Source organism: Mobula hypostoma, chromosome 6 (genome assembly GCF_963921235.1).
Source record: "Mobula hypostoma chromosome 6, sMobHyp1.1, whole genome shotgun sequence".
Lineage (NCBI taxonomy): Eukaryota > Metazoa > Chordata > Chondrichthyes > Myliobatiformes > Myliobatidae > Mobula > Mobula hypostoma.
In genome coordinates this window covers 140609764-140627119 of record NC_086102.1, presented here as the reverse complement: position 1 = coordinate 140627119, position 17356 = coordinate 140609764, and the positions used below count along the sequence as shown (strand labels likewise).

General features: G+C 39.6%; 2 protein-coding genes across 17 annotated transcripts in view; both read left to right on the top strand.

Moving 5' to 3' along the window:
- Nucleotides 1–6594, top strand: part of LOC134348443 (microtubule-associated protein 2-like) — a 314301-nt gene extending 307707 nt beyond the window's left edge. For all 10 annotated transcript variants that reach the window (XM_063051841.1, XM_063051842.1, XM_063051835.1 and 7 more), the window contains 3 exons: nucleotides 3035–3116; nucleotides 3217–3329; nucleotides 4294–6594. In XM_063051841.1, the coding sequence (XP_062907911.1) occupies nucleotides 3035–3116; nucleotides 3217–3329; nucleotides 4294–4509 (411 nt within the window). In that variant the 3' untranslated portion in view covers nucleotides 4510–6594. The remainder of the gene's footprint in view (nucleotides 1–3034; nucleotides 3117–3216; nucleotides 3330–4293) is intronic.
- Nucleotides 6595–13505: 6911 nt separating this feature from the next.
- LOC134348442 (protein unc-80 homolog) overlaps nucleotides 13506–17356 on the top strand; it is a 238655-nt gene continuing 234804 nt past the window's right edge. For all 7 annotated transcript variants that reach the window (XM_063051833.1, XM_063051834.1, XM_063051828.1 and 4 more), the window contains exon 1: nucleotides 13506–13630. In XM_063051833.1, the coding sequence (XP_062907903.1) occupies nucleotides 13539–13630 (92 nt within the window). In that variant the 5' untranslated portion in view covers nucleotides 13506–13538. The remainder of the gene's footprint in view (nucleotides 13631–17356) is intronic.

Here is a 17356-nt window from a genome sequence, read left to right as displayed (position 1 = left end):
ATAATAAAATAAATGCATTATTTGAGAACAAATAGTGGAAAAAAAACCTTGCATTGAGCACTGAAGAAGGGGAAATGGGAGAGACTCTCTTAAGGGCCATTTAAGTTATGTTGGGAACAGAACAGTTCTTTGTTGCACTTCGAAGTGCAACACATCTTGTAACTCAATGAAATCAAAGACCTTTTAGATGTTATCGATTTAATGAATTTTCTTTGCCATTTTGGACAAGTTGTTATTCTCGTTATAATATCACAAATGCCTCTCACAGTAGCTACATACAAGTTAAACAAATCCAACCAGTTACTAGACCTGATTTTGAATGCATTTGCCATAAAAATTATGACTTCCAGTTTGAAGAAAAGGAATGACTAGCATGTTGAAGTTACCTGAATCTGGTTTCCTAGTAATCGTAAGTGTTACCAATATTAGTTTTTCAATATATTCAATTCCTTATTACCAATTGAAAGACATCTGTGGTTCAGCAGGTATAATATAATCAGCCTGGTTGAAGAGCTAATCATTATTAACGAATCTCACAATTAGCAAAGCAGGATTAGTAGGGAATTTTAAGAATTGTATTAAAATTCAAGGTTCAAGGTACATTTATTAAGGTATGATTGCAGTATACAACTCCAAGATTCATCTTCTCCAAACAGCCAGGAAATAAAGAAAACCATGGAAGTCCTTGATACTGTTGGAGGATGATACCAAAGTTTTGGGTTTGCAATTTATGGATTGGACTGTGGTTTTTTGCACAAGGGGTTTTGGGGTTTGATGTTTTTGTTGCCATTTGTGTCATTTGTTTTTTGTGCATAGTGGAGTTTGATGTTCTGGTTATCTTGTTTTTTGTGCATGGGTTGCTGCTTTTTTTTTTGAACAACTTCCATGGTTTTCTTTGTTTCATGGCTGTCTGGAGAAGACTAATCTCAGAGTTGTATACAGCATACATACTTCGAGAATAAATGTACCTTTAATCTTTAAAATGCTCACATGAAGGAATTACAATATATAGTAGTTTGTTCAGTAACTTGGCCTAATATATAAAAGGTCTCTGAAGGCATTGTTCACATACAGATCCTGTATCTGATCTGTACAGGACTTTCAGAGTACTTAAAATCGGAGTACATTGTACATAGTGTACACTGACATTAATTCAAGTGATTTTCTTTGGGGGTGGAGAAGGCTACGAATATCATTGCCAGGGAGGTGTACTGAATCATTTCAGACAAATTTGGAATTTTCACGTTAAGCTGGGCATGTTTGGAGATCTCAAAGTGCTGTCTGTTTCATGGAGTAATGATGGCAAAAGTTGGAAAAAAAATTGCCAAAATATCTGGGCAAGTAACTATAAAATATGAATAGTTCCTCCAAACTTACCCTCTCTATCTAATTACATATTATAAAAATAAATAGCACTCCTGCTTATTGGTTTCTATAACGTTTGTCCTTCACACCAAGCCTAAGTGTATCTGGCATGGCAACATGTGGAAGCATGCTTTGCAACAGCAGCAAGTCATTGTAATGGTGCAGGTAGTTCCTTGTTTCAACATTCTACCATCGGGGATGTTACTTCCTCCATTTCTCATATTTCTGTGATTACACAGTTGCCAGCTTTCTTTGAAAATGCTCATCAGTTGACTTGGTTAACTAACAGCTACTCTATTTAACTGATTAATCTACCATCAAAGATTTTTTAATTTATTGAGATAAAATACAACATTAAATCCAAACTTTCTATATAAATTACCAAGTAAATTTAGAATATAAAAAGGCCACGGAATTAGTAATTTTTGAATAATTATTAAAAATTGGTTAAATCTATAAAGACAAAATAATATCAGCAAGGCAAACCTTTTAAACTAACAATGAGCTTTTGTTTAAGGCAGTATTTCCTTTGATTTTGGCAGAAATCCAGAGCAATAATGAAGAGCTTGTCATTAAAATACCAGTTACATGTTATGAGTCAAGATTTGTTCTTTCCAAATTTACTCACCAGATTTAATTGAATTGACAAATGTATTACCATGAAAATAAAAACCATTGTTGTTAGGTTCTGTCTATTTGTCTTGGGCTAAGTGTAAAGAACTCAAGAATAAAATAGGAATATAATGCCAGGGAAAGATTGATTCTTTTTGGTACTGTACTAGGACTTAAGGCATTTATACTTCCTGCATGTTTCGGAAATGAGCCAAATTGTAAAATTAAAGCCATCCCACACATCCATAAAGCTTGTGATCTGCTCTTTTATGATTTCTTTTATCTCTTCATCATTGTCCATACATATATAAGACATATACAAGAGACGTTACCTCATCTTGTGCTTTTCTGTACTGCGATCTAATTCTGAACTCCTTCTTGTATCTTTTAATTGTTTTTGGCATTGTAAACTGGTAATCTGCCTGAAATATCAAAGTACATTAAAAGACATTTATTTAGATTAGTTACTGTTTTACTTTGCATATCTGAGCTAAATTCAATTAAGCAGAAAAGTCAATTATTCTGTACTATTACCAGAAAGTGAGCTTTAGCCATCAATCTGCCCTGAAGGGCATTTTTTTTTTTAATTAAATGTGACACAAAAGAAGCCCAGAATTGATTTTGTTTATAATGCAATTTTTTCTTTCAATAAAATAAGATATTAATTTGAATTCTAGCTTTTCTCAGAGATGATCTCCTGCACTTTCCAACTGTGTTATTTCACCCTAATCTAATTTAGAAATGCTGTCTTAAGGAAAGTAAGCATGGTGCAAAATGTGCTTTATGCTCATTGCTTTAAGCAAGTAGATTGCATTGGAATCTCACAACAAGTCTTTTAAGTACTATATGTCTTTCAAAAGGTATAGTAGTAAAAAATATGTAAATTTCCCAACATGAATACATGATTTACCAACTTAAATAGAATAAAAACTACAGAACTGTTAATGATGTCCATCCAAAAGGATTTGAATTGTATTTTTCAAATATTTTGCTGCAGTGCTTGGATGCAATGAGTGACTTGCTATTTTGTGTTGAAAGGTTGTTTCATGTTCCTCAGGTACAAATTGTTACCAAGAAAATAGATGTGAGTCACATCACATCAAAGTGTGGCTCTTTCAGCAACATACACTATCGACCAGGTACGGTGTACTCTTAACTTATTATGAGCCTGGTTTTTGAAAAGAGTATTGTTATATTGTTTATTGTGTCATTCAAAATGTGATCTATTATTGTGTGTAGGCGGAGGACATGTTAAAATTGAAAGTCAGAAACTGGATTTTAAGGAAAAGGCACAGTCCAAGGTTGGCTCCCTTGAAAATACACATCATACACCTGGAGGTGGAAATGTAAAGGTAGGAATGAAAATGGGCAGCAAAGTTCACAGCTAAGTCAAGTCACTATTTGATTAAACTGCTCTTTAGTAAAAACATCAACACAGGACTCTAATTATCAGGTCCAACCGTCTTTTGTTTATTCCTATTCTATGTCTTGTGATACCCTGGGCAATGTATTACATTATTACCTTCTGTTCACAAGTATCTACCTCTAATACATGCTTGCAGTAAAATTGTGTGTCACATCAAGTAAGCAGCCAACATGGTCAATAGGTTGTTCCACCACTCTTCTAGCTGCATTTTGGCACCTTGCAGTGCTCTAAAGGAAAGCTGGAAATCAATATATCCATTTACCGTGTTATATAGTGGAAAAATGAAATCATAGTATTATATCATGAAGTATTACTGCAGATGTACTGTGGAGAGCATTCCAACTGGTTGCATCAGTGTCTGTTATGGGGAGGGGAGGGCGGTTGGCATGGCACAGAAATAAATAAGCTGCAGGAAGTTGTAAACTCAGTCATCTCAATCATGAGCACTAGCCTCCCCAGCATCCAAGACATAGACAAGGAGCGATGCCTTAAAAGGGCTGCATTCATCATTAGGGACCTCCATCACACAGGACATGCTCTCTTCTCACTGCTACCATCAGAGAGGAAGTACAGGAGCATGAAGATGCACACTCAATGATTCGGGAATAGATTCTTCCTCTCTGCCATCAGATTTCTGAATGGACATTGAACCCATGCATACTATCTCACTACTTTTTTTTCTCTTTTTGCCCTACTTATTTAATAAATATATACACACTTTAATTTAGTTTTTATTATTATATATTGCAATGTACTGCTGCCACATAACAAATTTCATGACGTATGACTGTGATATTAAACCTGATTCTGATTACCTGTTACAATTTAAGTCTTGTTATCTGCTGTTGTTTCCACCAGTAATATGAATATTCCTTTGACTTTCTGAATAGATTGAAAGCCACAAGCTTAGCTTCCGTGAGAATGCCAGGGCTCGTGTGGACCATGGAGCAGATATTGTCACTCAGTCCCCAGGACGATCTGGTGCCACAACTCCTCACAGACTCAGCAATGTCTCTTCTTCTGGAAGCATCAATTTAATGGAATCACCACAACTTGCCACACTTGCTGATGATGTTACTGCTGCACTAGCCAAGCAAGGATTGTGATTTTGCTCAACAGAATTGTTATTGTTTGTTTGTAGCATGTGCTTTGAGCCTTCACGGGTTCAAAGTGGGATTGTGTTTATTCCTTTCAATTAACTATTGATCATGTCCTCAGACTGTAGCGAATAAAAATAAAATCTTGTTCCCATTCATGCCAGGGGTTTCTGGCTTTAAATGGCAACAACTGCTGTACATCACACTTAGCAATGTTGTTCTCAGCTCTGCTTGCATGGACTGATGACAAATGCATTTGTAATGTTTCATGCCTGAAGGCAGTGTTGAAATGGATCAGTACTCAGAAAGCAGCTGACATGCTTTATTCCCAGCTCCTCATTCGATGTTGAATGAATTCTTCCTTGGACATGAGGGAGGGTACCTATTAATATTTATTGCAGGATAAATTAATACATACAGTAATCATGTTTTAAGGGAATAAAGGAGCAAACCCAGAAACTAGTAATATGTGTAAAGTACCCCTGAATTGCATTCTGTTCAGGAAAGTAAAGCAGTTTGTTATGTTGAGAATTGGAAGTATTAATGCCAAAACATGATGTGACCACACATTATTGTGTTCATCCACAAAAAGGTAGTGTTTTGCATTTTTATAATACAAATTGTAACAAAAATGGGAATTAAGTTGTTCAGAAATATTATGTAGCTACTTCACGTAAGTAGGATGCAAATCCAATGTTGTGGATCTGTATCTAACTAGAATGTCAGTTCAGTGCTAGATTTCTCTATATGCTGATTTTTCATATTTTGTTTGATCAGTTGTTTGATATATAGTACATATATATGCAGTTTATACTGTATATATTATATATATATACGGTATAATAGATATCCTCTGTGGCCAGTGTGTTATCCCTTATATACTTGGAAGTTATGCTTTTATTCACAGTATCTGTGTTTCTGCACCTTTTGGTGTTACTGTTTAGGATAAGGTAGCCATTAGCAGTTATACTTGTTAGATTTAACTCTCAAAAAAAAATAGCATGAAGTGCTTACTGTAACAACCAAAAGTTATGACCTTAGTGCCAGATGAGTTTGTTGATGTATTGCTAGCTAAAAGATTCAAGCAATTGCTTTGTAGAGTTTTGATGTACTGAGGGGGTCACATAGCATTTGGTGTGTGCTGTCTTTTGCTTATTTCACTTTGCAAGACGGTTTAGGTAGTGAAGGCCAATTAAAAAGAAAGGGTGTTTTTTTTAATACATATGCTATGGTATCAGGATATTGAGCATTTTGTTCCAAATGTGTTGGCCTCAGCTCAAAGTTACTGAAGCTACATTCACAAGACTTTTCTTGGAATTGTAACAAAATACTTTATTTTCAATGTTCAGTTAAAATTAAGATTTAGAAATTAATTGGTAACTACAAGAATGAAATCATAAGTTCATAATGCATTTTCAAAGGTTGTTGAGAGACCGTATCTCATTTCAGGATGAATAGACGGGAAGTCAAAACTGATTTTAAAAAATTGAAGATAAGTTTTGTAATTGCTACAGCCTGCTATCAAGGGTAATTGTAGATATTAATGTAATCAACAACTACATCTTTAACAATATTAATCAAATTAATACCTTGTTTTTCACTAGCCTGTAAAAAAATGCTTTGGAAATTAAATTAACCTTTTGTAAAAGAAAACAACAATGTATTTTAAGATTATCTGAAAAGGTTGAAAGCAATGCTGCATATTTCCATTAAGATACAGCTTGTAATGAAGAATACAGGATACTGTAGCAGGAAGTGATGGAAAGGATCATTGTTGAGGTGTTGTTGCATTTTAAATGAAAGTGTTACTGATATTATCTTGCCAAATCACTCCAACAAAATTTGAAAACAAAAATACTGAAACGTTTTAGAAGAGGTGAAAAAAAATAGGGCAAAATAAAGATACTTTGTCCTGGTATAGGCTGTGGGATTTTAATGTGCTTTAGAGAATGTGTTTTATATCCAATCATTCCAGAATCTGCTAAAATAGAAAATTCCGGGATTGGCCAGTGTTAGCTTGTATGTTTTAAGTAAAATTTGCACTTGTGTTTGTTGCTGTAGAGTGATTTGCAGAATAAATTGCTTCTCATCTGACACTAGTTAAAGTTCTGTGCTGTTTATTTTTGAAACTGGGCAATATAGAAACTGCCCGAGATTAAGGCAAGCTGCTGAAAAGGTCTAAGCCTAGACAATGCTAGGTCATTAAAACTATGAAATACTTTCCTGACACAGTTGCCACTGTTAGTTTTTAAGGAACGATTCAGTTACAAGTTAAATAGGTCAAATTTGCACCATACACATATGGATGACTTTGTGATGAAATTTCACTTCATTTTCCCTTATGGCCTTCTGCTAGGCATTGGATTGAATTTAGTTGCATTTTGGATGTACATTTTTACATTTATAACTGTATGGTTTTTTAGACAGGATAAAGTACCGATGTAATATGCTATTTGTGTTCTGAGTATATATTCAATTGTACCCTTACATTATCTCTGAATCAAGTATTACGGATTGCAAAGAAGAAAGTGCTGGAAATACTCAGCAGATCAAGCAGCATCTTTGGAGAAGAAAAAGTCCTAAGACAAACATCATTCATCAGAACTCTTAAGTGAAGAAATATATATATAAATCAAAGATGTTTCAATGTAAAAGAAATGGATAGGACAAAAGGAATGCTTGTGATTAAGTGGAGACCAAGAGTATGAATGATTGCAGTGATGTTGAGCTAGCTGAGAGAGGTGTTTGAAGGTTATCAATTAGTGATCTCTCTAGAGGAGCTGGAAATAAAAGGAGACTCCTGGACAGACCAAAAACAATAGCGATCTAGATACGTTAACCACAGCAGCTGCTGGACATATGAAATAAAGGAGAATGATGGAAATACTCAGAAGATTAGGCAACATGTGAGGGAGGAGTGAGAGAGAAAAACTGAATTAACATTAGCTCAAAGAACAGAACAACTTCTACTGACTAGGCATGTACTGGCCCACAGGGCAACATCGAATTAAACTATTTCAAATAATCAACTTTGTTAAAGGATGAGCTAATTCTGATAGAAGTCATTAGTGTTATGATGTTCAATTTTTCTTACAAGTTTTTCAGCTTCTTCAATCATTTACTAATAAACTTCCAATTTATTAATCATAAATATTATTCATGTTGTATGCTTTCATTGCATGTAGATTTCCCAGTGGTTAATATATAGTTTCTCAAAATTCTTCTGATATTATAAGAGATCTGAACCCTTTCTAAATATTAAAAATTAATTGAAAAATCTATTTAATGTTTCTGTTCAGGTAGTATTAATTTCTAAGCTTTTTAGTGTCTCAATTGCAAGTAGAGGACGAAACTTCCTCCAGTTTTTGCTAACTCCAGTCTTAAGTCACTTGTTGATGTTCACAACCTAGAAGTCTTTCCAGACCCAGCATCAAACACAGAAATTCACGTGGGTAAAATTTCCACATTTTCACTCCACTTCTTGATTTCCTAGCTGATTTGAACTCTCTCAGCCTTTACTGTCGCCACCATCATCTCCACAGTTCTCGTTTCCATGAAGTTTGAAAGACTTACACCAGTGAGAATACATTATTTTTGAACTTGGTTTTAAATGTGTACTCAGTTTCAAAGCTTAAATGTGCTTTTATATCCAAATATGCTTGTCTAAAATTCAATAGCACAGGGATCAATTTCTTTCCTTGGCTGCAAAAGCAGTCTGGTTTATGAGACTCAGGACATCTCCAAGAAGTAAAAACAGAACTGATGCACCCATTTTCTGTTGTCCACTTTGTGCTAGTTTTAGTATATACATTTTCTGTATTTGATACTAACTGATATTTCCTACTAATTAAAAGGGACAAGTCACAACTGGAAAAAAAAATCTTCTAGTCATCAAGTAGCATACATACAACTAAAATCTGTTACTTGATAATCCTTCCACATGTTACCTTTCTGAGGTGTATAGTATTAGTGAGGGTGCTTATAACAGAACTATTAAGTAATGCAATAATGTATCATCATATAGCTTTACAAGCTGCTATCAAACAGCTAACTTCATTACATTAATGGTATGAGTTTTACCAATCAGTCTATCTCTCAGTGGTGAAGGAATGAGCTGTTCCTTTACCTTGTATAGGTACCCGGATCCTGCATGGATTTAGCAGTACTGGTTTCTACTTATCTGCCATCTTTTCTAGCACGGTGCATCAGTGACCAGGTCAAGAAGCAGTGAGGCTCAAAAGTCAGTCAAACTATAGTATCCTAATTCTTACAATTAGACTGCAAACCAAGAAATGTGGAAGCAGAAAATAATAATTACAGATGTAACTAAGAATTAGTAAGAATTTTTATGTCTTCATTTTAGTTCTTAAAATTGAGTCATTGGTAAAGTTAATAATTTAGGACCTACACCCACTGATCAATAATCACCGATTCAGTAACTATCAATAACTGACTTTTGAACAATTTCACCTATTTGCAGTGTGAATATCAGGCTTATGTTGTTACATTGTATTAAGGCTATCATTGATCACTGCAAGAGTACATGCTCTTAAAGTGATCTCTGTCTTTAAATGCATGTATGTGAATACCAGAAGTTGCCATTGGGTTTACCCTGTAATAACAGGTGTGCTGATAACTTTGCTTTTGCTGTTTCAACAAACTCAGTCCATTCACTTTTATATTTGAAATACTTTGTTATACTGATGACTTCAAAGGACTAAAGCATAAATACTGACAAAATGCAAGATTAGCACATGCTCATGTTGGCAAGAAAGAAAATCACAATTTGGAAAAATGTAAGATGGTTCTTTAATTTTGTGCTGCATCACTCTGTGGTATGGGGTTGGGGGTGGAGGCTATTGCACAGCACCAAAAGAAGCTACAGAAAGTCGTAAAATTAGTCAGCTGCATCTTGGATATGAGCTGCCTTATTACCCAAGACATCTTCAAGGAGTGGTGCCTCAGAAAGGTTATTAAGGACAACTATCATCCAGGGCATACGCTCTTCTCATTGTTGCCATCAGGAAGGAGGTACAGAAGCCTGAAAACACACGCTCAGCGATTCAGGAACATTTTCTGCCCCTCTGCCATATAATTCCTAAATGGATTTGAGCCCATGAACACTACCTCATTTTTTTATATATATTTCGGTTTATGCATTATTTTTATTCTGTTCAATACACAATGTAATTTATTAATTTATTTTTTCCTTTCTATATTATGTATTGCATTGAATTGTTGCTGCTAAGTTCACAAATTTAATGACGCATGCCAGTGATAATAAACCTGATTCTGATTCCTATCACTAGATATTATACACGAGTGTAAAATTGAATTGTACATAAAACAAGATTTTTAATAATTATTTGTACAAAGATTCTTCCACTGGAAACATCATCAATAATCATCTGCTACTTCATTGAGATTGGTAAAAACCATAATGCATACTATATTGCAACAAAAATCCCACAATTGGATCTGATCTTCACTTATGTATGGGTAATCTGCCCTTGTGTTATTCCCTTGCAAAACGTCAAACCAGCCTCTAAATGAAATCAGCTAATACTTTTTATGATTTCCCATGGTCTTCTGTGTTTCTGAGATTGCTATGTCCAGATAGAAAAGGAGACCAGATATTGTTTCACTATTTCCTTCTTGGGTAGTCCCTTGAGATTGAAGGTGATTTGCTTTTGTTCCAGTTCTGAAATAGCTGATGAGGCCAATATTGTTCCTTCCTTCTCCGCCAGTGGAGCATTTGGTGCTTGATAGGACCAGTAGGAAAGATGCTGGGGAGGTACTGTGCACTTCCATTACTTAAACAGATTTTGGCCCAAAATGGGGACAGCTCGTTTCTTCCTGCAATTAAGTCTTGGCTCGTGGAGTGTTTATACAGAGTTCTGTGTACGCCCAACAGGTGACTCCGGTTTCCAGTGTAGTTCCATTTCCCCTTTGAACAGTTATGGTCAGAGATTCTCATGAGTTCATGCAGGTTACATGTTTGAGAACATTATTAAGTCATTTGCTATTCACCTTGTAATCTATTGACATAACAGCTCAAAATAGTGTTTGCTTCAGGACTGCAGTGGAGGCCAAATGAATGATTTAAGGACTCAAAAGCAAATTGGGGTCTCTCATTTAAAGCATATTGTTTTTCCATTTAGTTCTCCTAGGACTGAGATTTCTTAATGGTAGCGAGCTCCGTGGTGATAGCTGGCATAGAGGAATGATTGGGTTGCCAAGCAGAGGTGAGAAGATACAGTAGCAATTTCCATATCCACTACGAGGTGATGATGAGAGGGACTTTGACATCCTGATAGTCTGTCAATATGGAGCAGCTACTGTCAGTCCCCAGCAGTAGTTTGAAAGTCACTATGCCCCACATCTCAGTGCTGAACAGATGTACCATTCACCCTGGCCCTTGTAGGCAGCCTCTGCAACATTGGTTGGTGGTCAGAGATTCAATGTTGCAAAACTGCCGTTAGATGAATGAGCCCTCAACCAGGGATGTGACACAGCAGTGGGATGGGTAAGTATTTCTGTCAGGTTACAGGTACAGCAGTGCAATCAGTAAAACATCTCCCTAAATAAGGAAAATCTCAAACATCAGCAGATGCTGATAATCTGCAATAAAGACCCCTACACAGATGGACAGCATCTGTGGTAAAAGAAGAATTAAGTTTTCAGGTCAAAGACCCTTTACCAGCATAGGCTTCAACCTGCGATACTAACTCCTGTTTCTCTCTGGATGGATGTGCCCTGTGACTGTGTTTCAGCATTTTGTTTCTTATTGTCCCTATATAAGGCTGTGATGATCTTTTCCCATTGCCAATTCCTTTTGTGCTCTGGGTTCTGGGAATGCAGTTTCAATTCTAAATGAGTTGGGATATTCCTCTTTGTGTTGGTATGAGAAGATGGAATTAAGATAGATCAGGGACGTTCTGAAGGATTTGGTCTGACTCTTGTTTGGAAAGTATTTTCCCCACTTTAGAACTACCTACATTGGGGTAGCTTTCCTGGGGAAGTGAGATGAAGAGCCTAGCAGGACACTTTATGCCACCTTTGCACAAAAAATTCAGGTACACCTGTCGGATAATGATCCCCAGCATATGTGGCTGGGCATCAAGGACAAAACTAACGATGGAAGGAAAAGCAGCAGACTGTACCAGTGACACCTCCCTCCCTAATGCTCTGACCAGCTTGTATGAATGCTTCAAGGCATGCAATACAATACCAGCCATGAAAGCTGGCCCCTTTCCAGGTGAGCAGCCACTATCTGTAAGAGCAGCAGATGTGAGAAGGACTCTGCAGAGAGTCAATTCCCATAAGGCAGCCAGCCCAGACAACATTTCAGGACGAGTACTTGGAGTATGCACACCAGCTCACAGATGTCTTTGTAGACATCTTCAACACTTCACTCATCCAGACTGCTGTCCACACACACTCAGATCAGCCACCATCATCCATATATCAAAGAACTCTACACCTTCATAAATAAATGTCTATCGCCCAATCGCACTAACACCAACCATCATGGATTGCTTTGAATGGCTGTTAATGACACTTATCAAAAACTCAAATATTGCAACGTTGGACACTCACCAACATGCTTACCGACAGAACTGCTATGCACATGGCCCAGACACACCTAGAAAACAAGGACACTTCTTTCAGAATGTTGTTCCTGGATTTCAGTTGGGCATTTGACACTATTGTCCCACAGACCTGGGTGAACAAACCCCTGCTCCTCAGCCTAAATACACCACTGTGCAACCGGCTGTTGGACTTCCTAACAAACAAACCTCAGACGGTCAGGATGCATGACCGTTCTTCCCTCCCCATCACCCTCAACACGGAGTCTCCCCAGGGCTGTGTGCTGATCCCATTGCTCTGCTCACACGCAACTGCACAGACAAACGCCCCAGCAATCAAGTCAGCAAGTTTGCCAATGACGTGACAGTGGTGGGGACCATCAGCACAGATGATGAGACAACAACAGGAGGTGGAAGAACTCAGGGCCCGGTGCCAAGCAAATAACCTCTTCCTTCAGTCAACAAGACAAAGGAGATGGTAATTGACTTAAGAACTCCGCCCCCTTTATATCAACGGCACAGCAGTGGAACCTGCAAGCAGTTTCAACCTCCTGGGAGTGCAGATCACACACAACCTGTCATGCTCCCAGAACACATCTGACTCAGCCAGGTAAGCTCTACATTCTGAGGATACTGAAGAGAGCTGGACTTTGCACATCTGTACTCACGTCATTCTAAAGGTGCACAGGAAAAGGCATCCTAATGATCTGCATTACTGTTTGGAATGGAAACTGCACTGCAAGGAACGCTCTACAATGGGTAGTCAAAACAGCCCAATGCATTACTGGCACTAGTGTACCTGCCATCAAGGACATGTATACAGAAAAAGGCCAGTAACATCATAAAAGCTACCCCCCACCCTGCTTATGGATGTTTGTCTCATTCCCATCGGGGAGGAGCCCATGCAGCAAACACACCAGGCTCAATAACAGTTACTTTCCCCAAGCAGTAAAGCTGATCAACACCTCCATCACCACTTTATTATTTCCCATCAGTCGCCTTATGTATAGCCTAGTGTTACTTATGGACATACATTTTATCGATGTATATAATCTATCTTACGTATTTATATTTTTATGTTCGCTGCCTTTTTATTTGGTGCTGTATCGGATCCGGAGTAACAAGTTTTTCGTTCTCCTTACACTTGTGTACAGGAAATGACATTGGGCAATCTTTGCATCCCTGCAGGTTGCAGAAAACGAGACTCTTGGTTGAAGAGCGGAGGGACGCTGCACAGCATTGAGACGAGTACAGTATCGCGCTGGATGCAGAGCAACGCCTCTACCATCACTTACTTGCAGAGCGCCGCAGCGCTGCCGGGTGCAGCCGAGCGGGGTGGGGGGGGTGGGGGGAGGAGTGATTGACAGGCGGACAGTGAGGGGGGGGTGCTGTCCGCGCGCAGGTGCTGACGCTGGAGCCTCGGCCAGCAGGCGGTTCGGAGCTGCGGCCATGGTGAAGCGCAAAAGCTCGGAGGACGTGGACCGGGAGTGCGGCCGCGGCATCCCTCTGCCCATCCAGACCTTCTTGTGGCGGCAGACCAGGTAAATCTCGGGATATCTCGACTCTACCCGAAACCTGGCGTGGGCTGGCGCTGGGAAACGGGAATGGGGAGGGGATTGCATCGCGTGATACGGGGAGGGGGGGGTGAACAGGGCCATTCGGACCATCTGACCCCTGCCAGCCTTCTCGTTAAGGTTCTCCGCGACTCTTGCCAGTTGCTCATTTCCCAGCATGTAGTAAAAATGGACAAAAATAGTAACTAATTAATACTATATGAATTATTATTACTATCGAATGGCCGTCATCCTTTCCAGCAGAGCATTGCAGAGCCTAACACCTGCTGCATAAATTGTTGCAAATGTTGATCTCCCCGAAATACGTCAACAAGTACTGCGGTCATCTGACATGTCTGGTTTTCTTTGAGCTAGGGCCCTTGATTTGAAATTCTGTTTATGATGCATTTTATAATTTGTTTTGGTTTTATTATCAGATATAATTAAAGCTGAACCGCATTGGGGAGCCGTTCGCAACTGCTGAAAGCTCGTTGAATTATTGTTAGTGCGGTCTGCGGGAGGAGTTCAGGGGAGGAGCGAGGAATGGTTGAGAATTCTTCCCCTGCCCGCTTCTCCCAGATGCTGCTCGACCGCTGAGATCCTCCAGCAGATCCTGCTGTTCCAGATTTAGTATCTGCAGTTTCCCGTGTCTCCGCTAGTTCCCAGGCCGATGAAAAACACTTGTGAGGGCTACCAATCTTTCTCAACAGGTGGGGTGGCAGGGAGCAAAAGAAACTGAGGACGATGAAGTGCAGAGAGAAACACAAACTTTAAGGAGGGTAGAGGGGAGGGGGAGAGAGTGAAAGGAAAACAAACTGGAGAAGGGAGAAACATGAAAAGCAGATATTACACACGTATAAAAACATGGGGGTAAGGAGCACCATGAAAGAGTAATAAAGTAGCATTGAGGTCAAAGTTGAATCAGCCGTTTTTTTTAAATTGACGTGGGTTCTAAGGCCTGATTGGGCTACTCCTGTTTCTTGTGAAGGAGGGCATGAAACAGAATGAAGCAGTCTGTACTCATAGAAACATAGAAAACCTACAGCACACAGGCCTTTCGGCCCACTAAGTTGTGCTGAACATGTCCCTACCTTAGAAGTTACTAGGCTTACCTATAGCCCTCTATTTTTCTAAGCTCCGTGTACCTATCCAAAAGTTTCCCAAAAGACCCCATCCACCACCGTTGCCGGCAGCCCATTCCACGCACCCACCACCCTCCGCACAAAAAACCTACCCCTGATATCTCCTTTGTACCTACTCACAAGCACCCTAAATCTGTGCCCTCCTGTGACAGCCATTTGAGTCCTGGAAAAAAGCCTCTAACTATCCACATGATCACTCAATAGAGTTTAGAAGATTGAGAAGGGATTTCATTGAAACCTATTTAATATTACAGTATAAGGCCTAGATAGAGTGGATGTGGAGAGAATGTTCCCTATAGCAGGGGAGTCAGAAACCAGAGAGCACAGCTCAGGATAGAGGGACATCCTTTGAGAATGAAGATGAATTTCTTTAGCCAGAGAGTGGTGAATCTGTGGAATTCGTTGCCACAGATAGTGGTAGAGGCCAAGTCATTGGGTTTATTTACAGCAGAGGTTGAGAGGTTCTTGATTAGTAAGTGTGTCAAAGGTTATGGGGAGAAGGAAGGAAAATGGAATTGAGAGAGATAATAAATCAACATGATAGAATGACGGAACAGAGACGATGGGCCCAGTGGCCTAATTCTGCCCCTATGTCTCACAGTCATACGGTCTAATGGAAGAGTTTGCTCTGGCCTGTAACATATGTTATCCATGTGGCATTGGAATGGCGCTTGCCTTACTCCCAAAGTTCATCCAAAGTTTTGGTTTCTATCCACAATGCTTTAGAAATGTCTAAAGGATAAACATCCTTTTTCTTTAAATGAAACTTAGAATTTGCAGTCTTCCATATGAAGCTGTGATCTTGGGAGCAGGAGAGTCAGTGTTCTGTCTCTAGAGGCGCTGTTTATTTTGTACAAATATCACTTCCTGTTCATAAGCTTCTTTTAACATCTTAACATGGATTTCAACTTGGAACAAACACGGTAGAAAAAACATCCATCTCCATCTACACTTTATTTGCCCTGGAAACAGCAATATCCTTTCAAAAAGTTTTCTCATTAAAATCCCTGAAGAAAGCTTCTGGCTCAGGTGATTTTTGAGAAGGTGTTTAACTCCCTGCCTATCTCTGCGCACAATACACTACAAGGGCAATAGAGTGAGAAGGTAACTCGTCTTCAAAGGCATCACTGTGGACTGTAGAAGCCTCTGAATGTCATATACTATACTACAATGTCAGCTCCCAACCCCAGCAACGTTGATCACCAAGCCCTGAAAGTGAGGTCAGAATGTGACGCATCGATTGTGACTTCACAACGCTTAAGCAAATTAGTGCTTAGCATATCTGTAGCACGAGCTCACGCCAGTGCTGAAGCGGCAAGGATAAGAACAGCGAATGCTAAGTGCAAAGCTGAACTGCTAATTGAAAAAGCTTGTGGAAATATGGAGAAAGCTCTCAATGAATGCTATGAGTTACAAAGAGTGCACTCAAGGAGGAGTATGAAGCTGAGGCCGCTTTAGCAGAGGCAAAGCTGTATGCATGAAGCAGCAGCTGATTTAGACAGTGGTGGTTGTCTCTCTGAGAAGGTGACTGAAGAACTGGCCACTGGTGCAATCCCTCTATTACAATATGGTTGCTCAGCAGAGGATGAAATCAAAGCAGCAGACAATGATAGGAGCCAGCTTCCTATCGTGCCTCACACTAAATTTTTACCCAGTCCTCCTCCTAAACTCGCATCCTCTGCTCCAGATTCAAACCCAAGCAAAGGTGCACTCTGATTTAAGGTACAAATTGAGAAGTGCCCAAAGTCACCCAACTTGTGAATACATGGGTGTTCACCACTCAACAAGAGCACACAAAGGCTGAGCAGAGCACCGAGTGCATCAGTGGCTCACCTTTCAACAGAAGCTACTACAGATCCAGCTGCGCAGCCCTCACCCGCTGCACCAGGCGTGGTGACAAACCACCACTGGACAATCGCCTGAGTGAGGCGCCGAAGCTGGCCAGACGAGCCCTGAGGCAGAACCAGTCCAAATGTGGACAAGTCCGTCATTTGGAGAGTAGTGGAGGATCTGGTGGGGGGGGGGGCGGATAGCAAGGAGAACTGGAAAAACACTAGCAATATATTGCAGAACACAGATGGTCATACCGTGCAGCAAGCACCAGTGGTCTCAAGGAAACTGAGCCAAAAACCTATTGACACCCCAGAAGAATTAGACCCAGATGCAGCTGTAAATTCAGGGTCAGCGCCTTGGCCTACTTCTTCCAGCACGCCCGCAGCAGAGAATGATATGGAGCCAGATGGACATCCATCAGATGTAGCTACTTCCCTGTATATTCTAGAGAAATGTCCGGAACATCAGATGATACCGGAAGCAGAGCCGGTGAATTTGTCACCGAGTCAATAGAAGGGAGGTCTGCTTACCCTTGGAACTCTCGTTGACTGTGATCATATTCCCAACAACAGGGATGAAATCCCAACTCCTGAAGCAGCACACGGTTGTTCTCATCTTAAGGACATAGCTCACAAGATCCCCCCCCCCCCAACTCGACTCTTCTGCTGAGATTCTCCTGTTGCTTAGCAGAGACACCATCTGTGCAGAGCATCACAATGCAGGATACTCTTCCTATCCA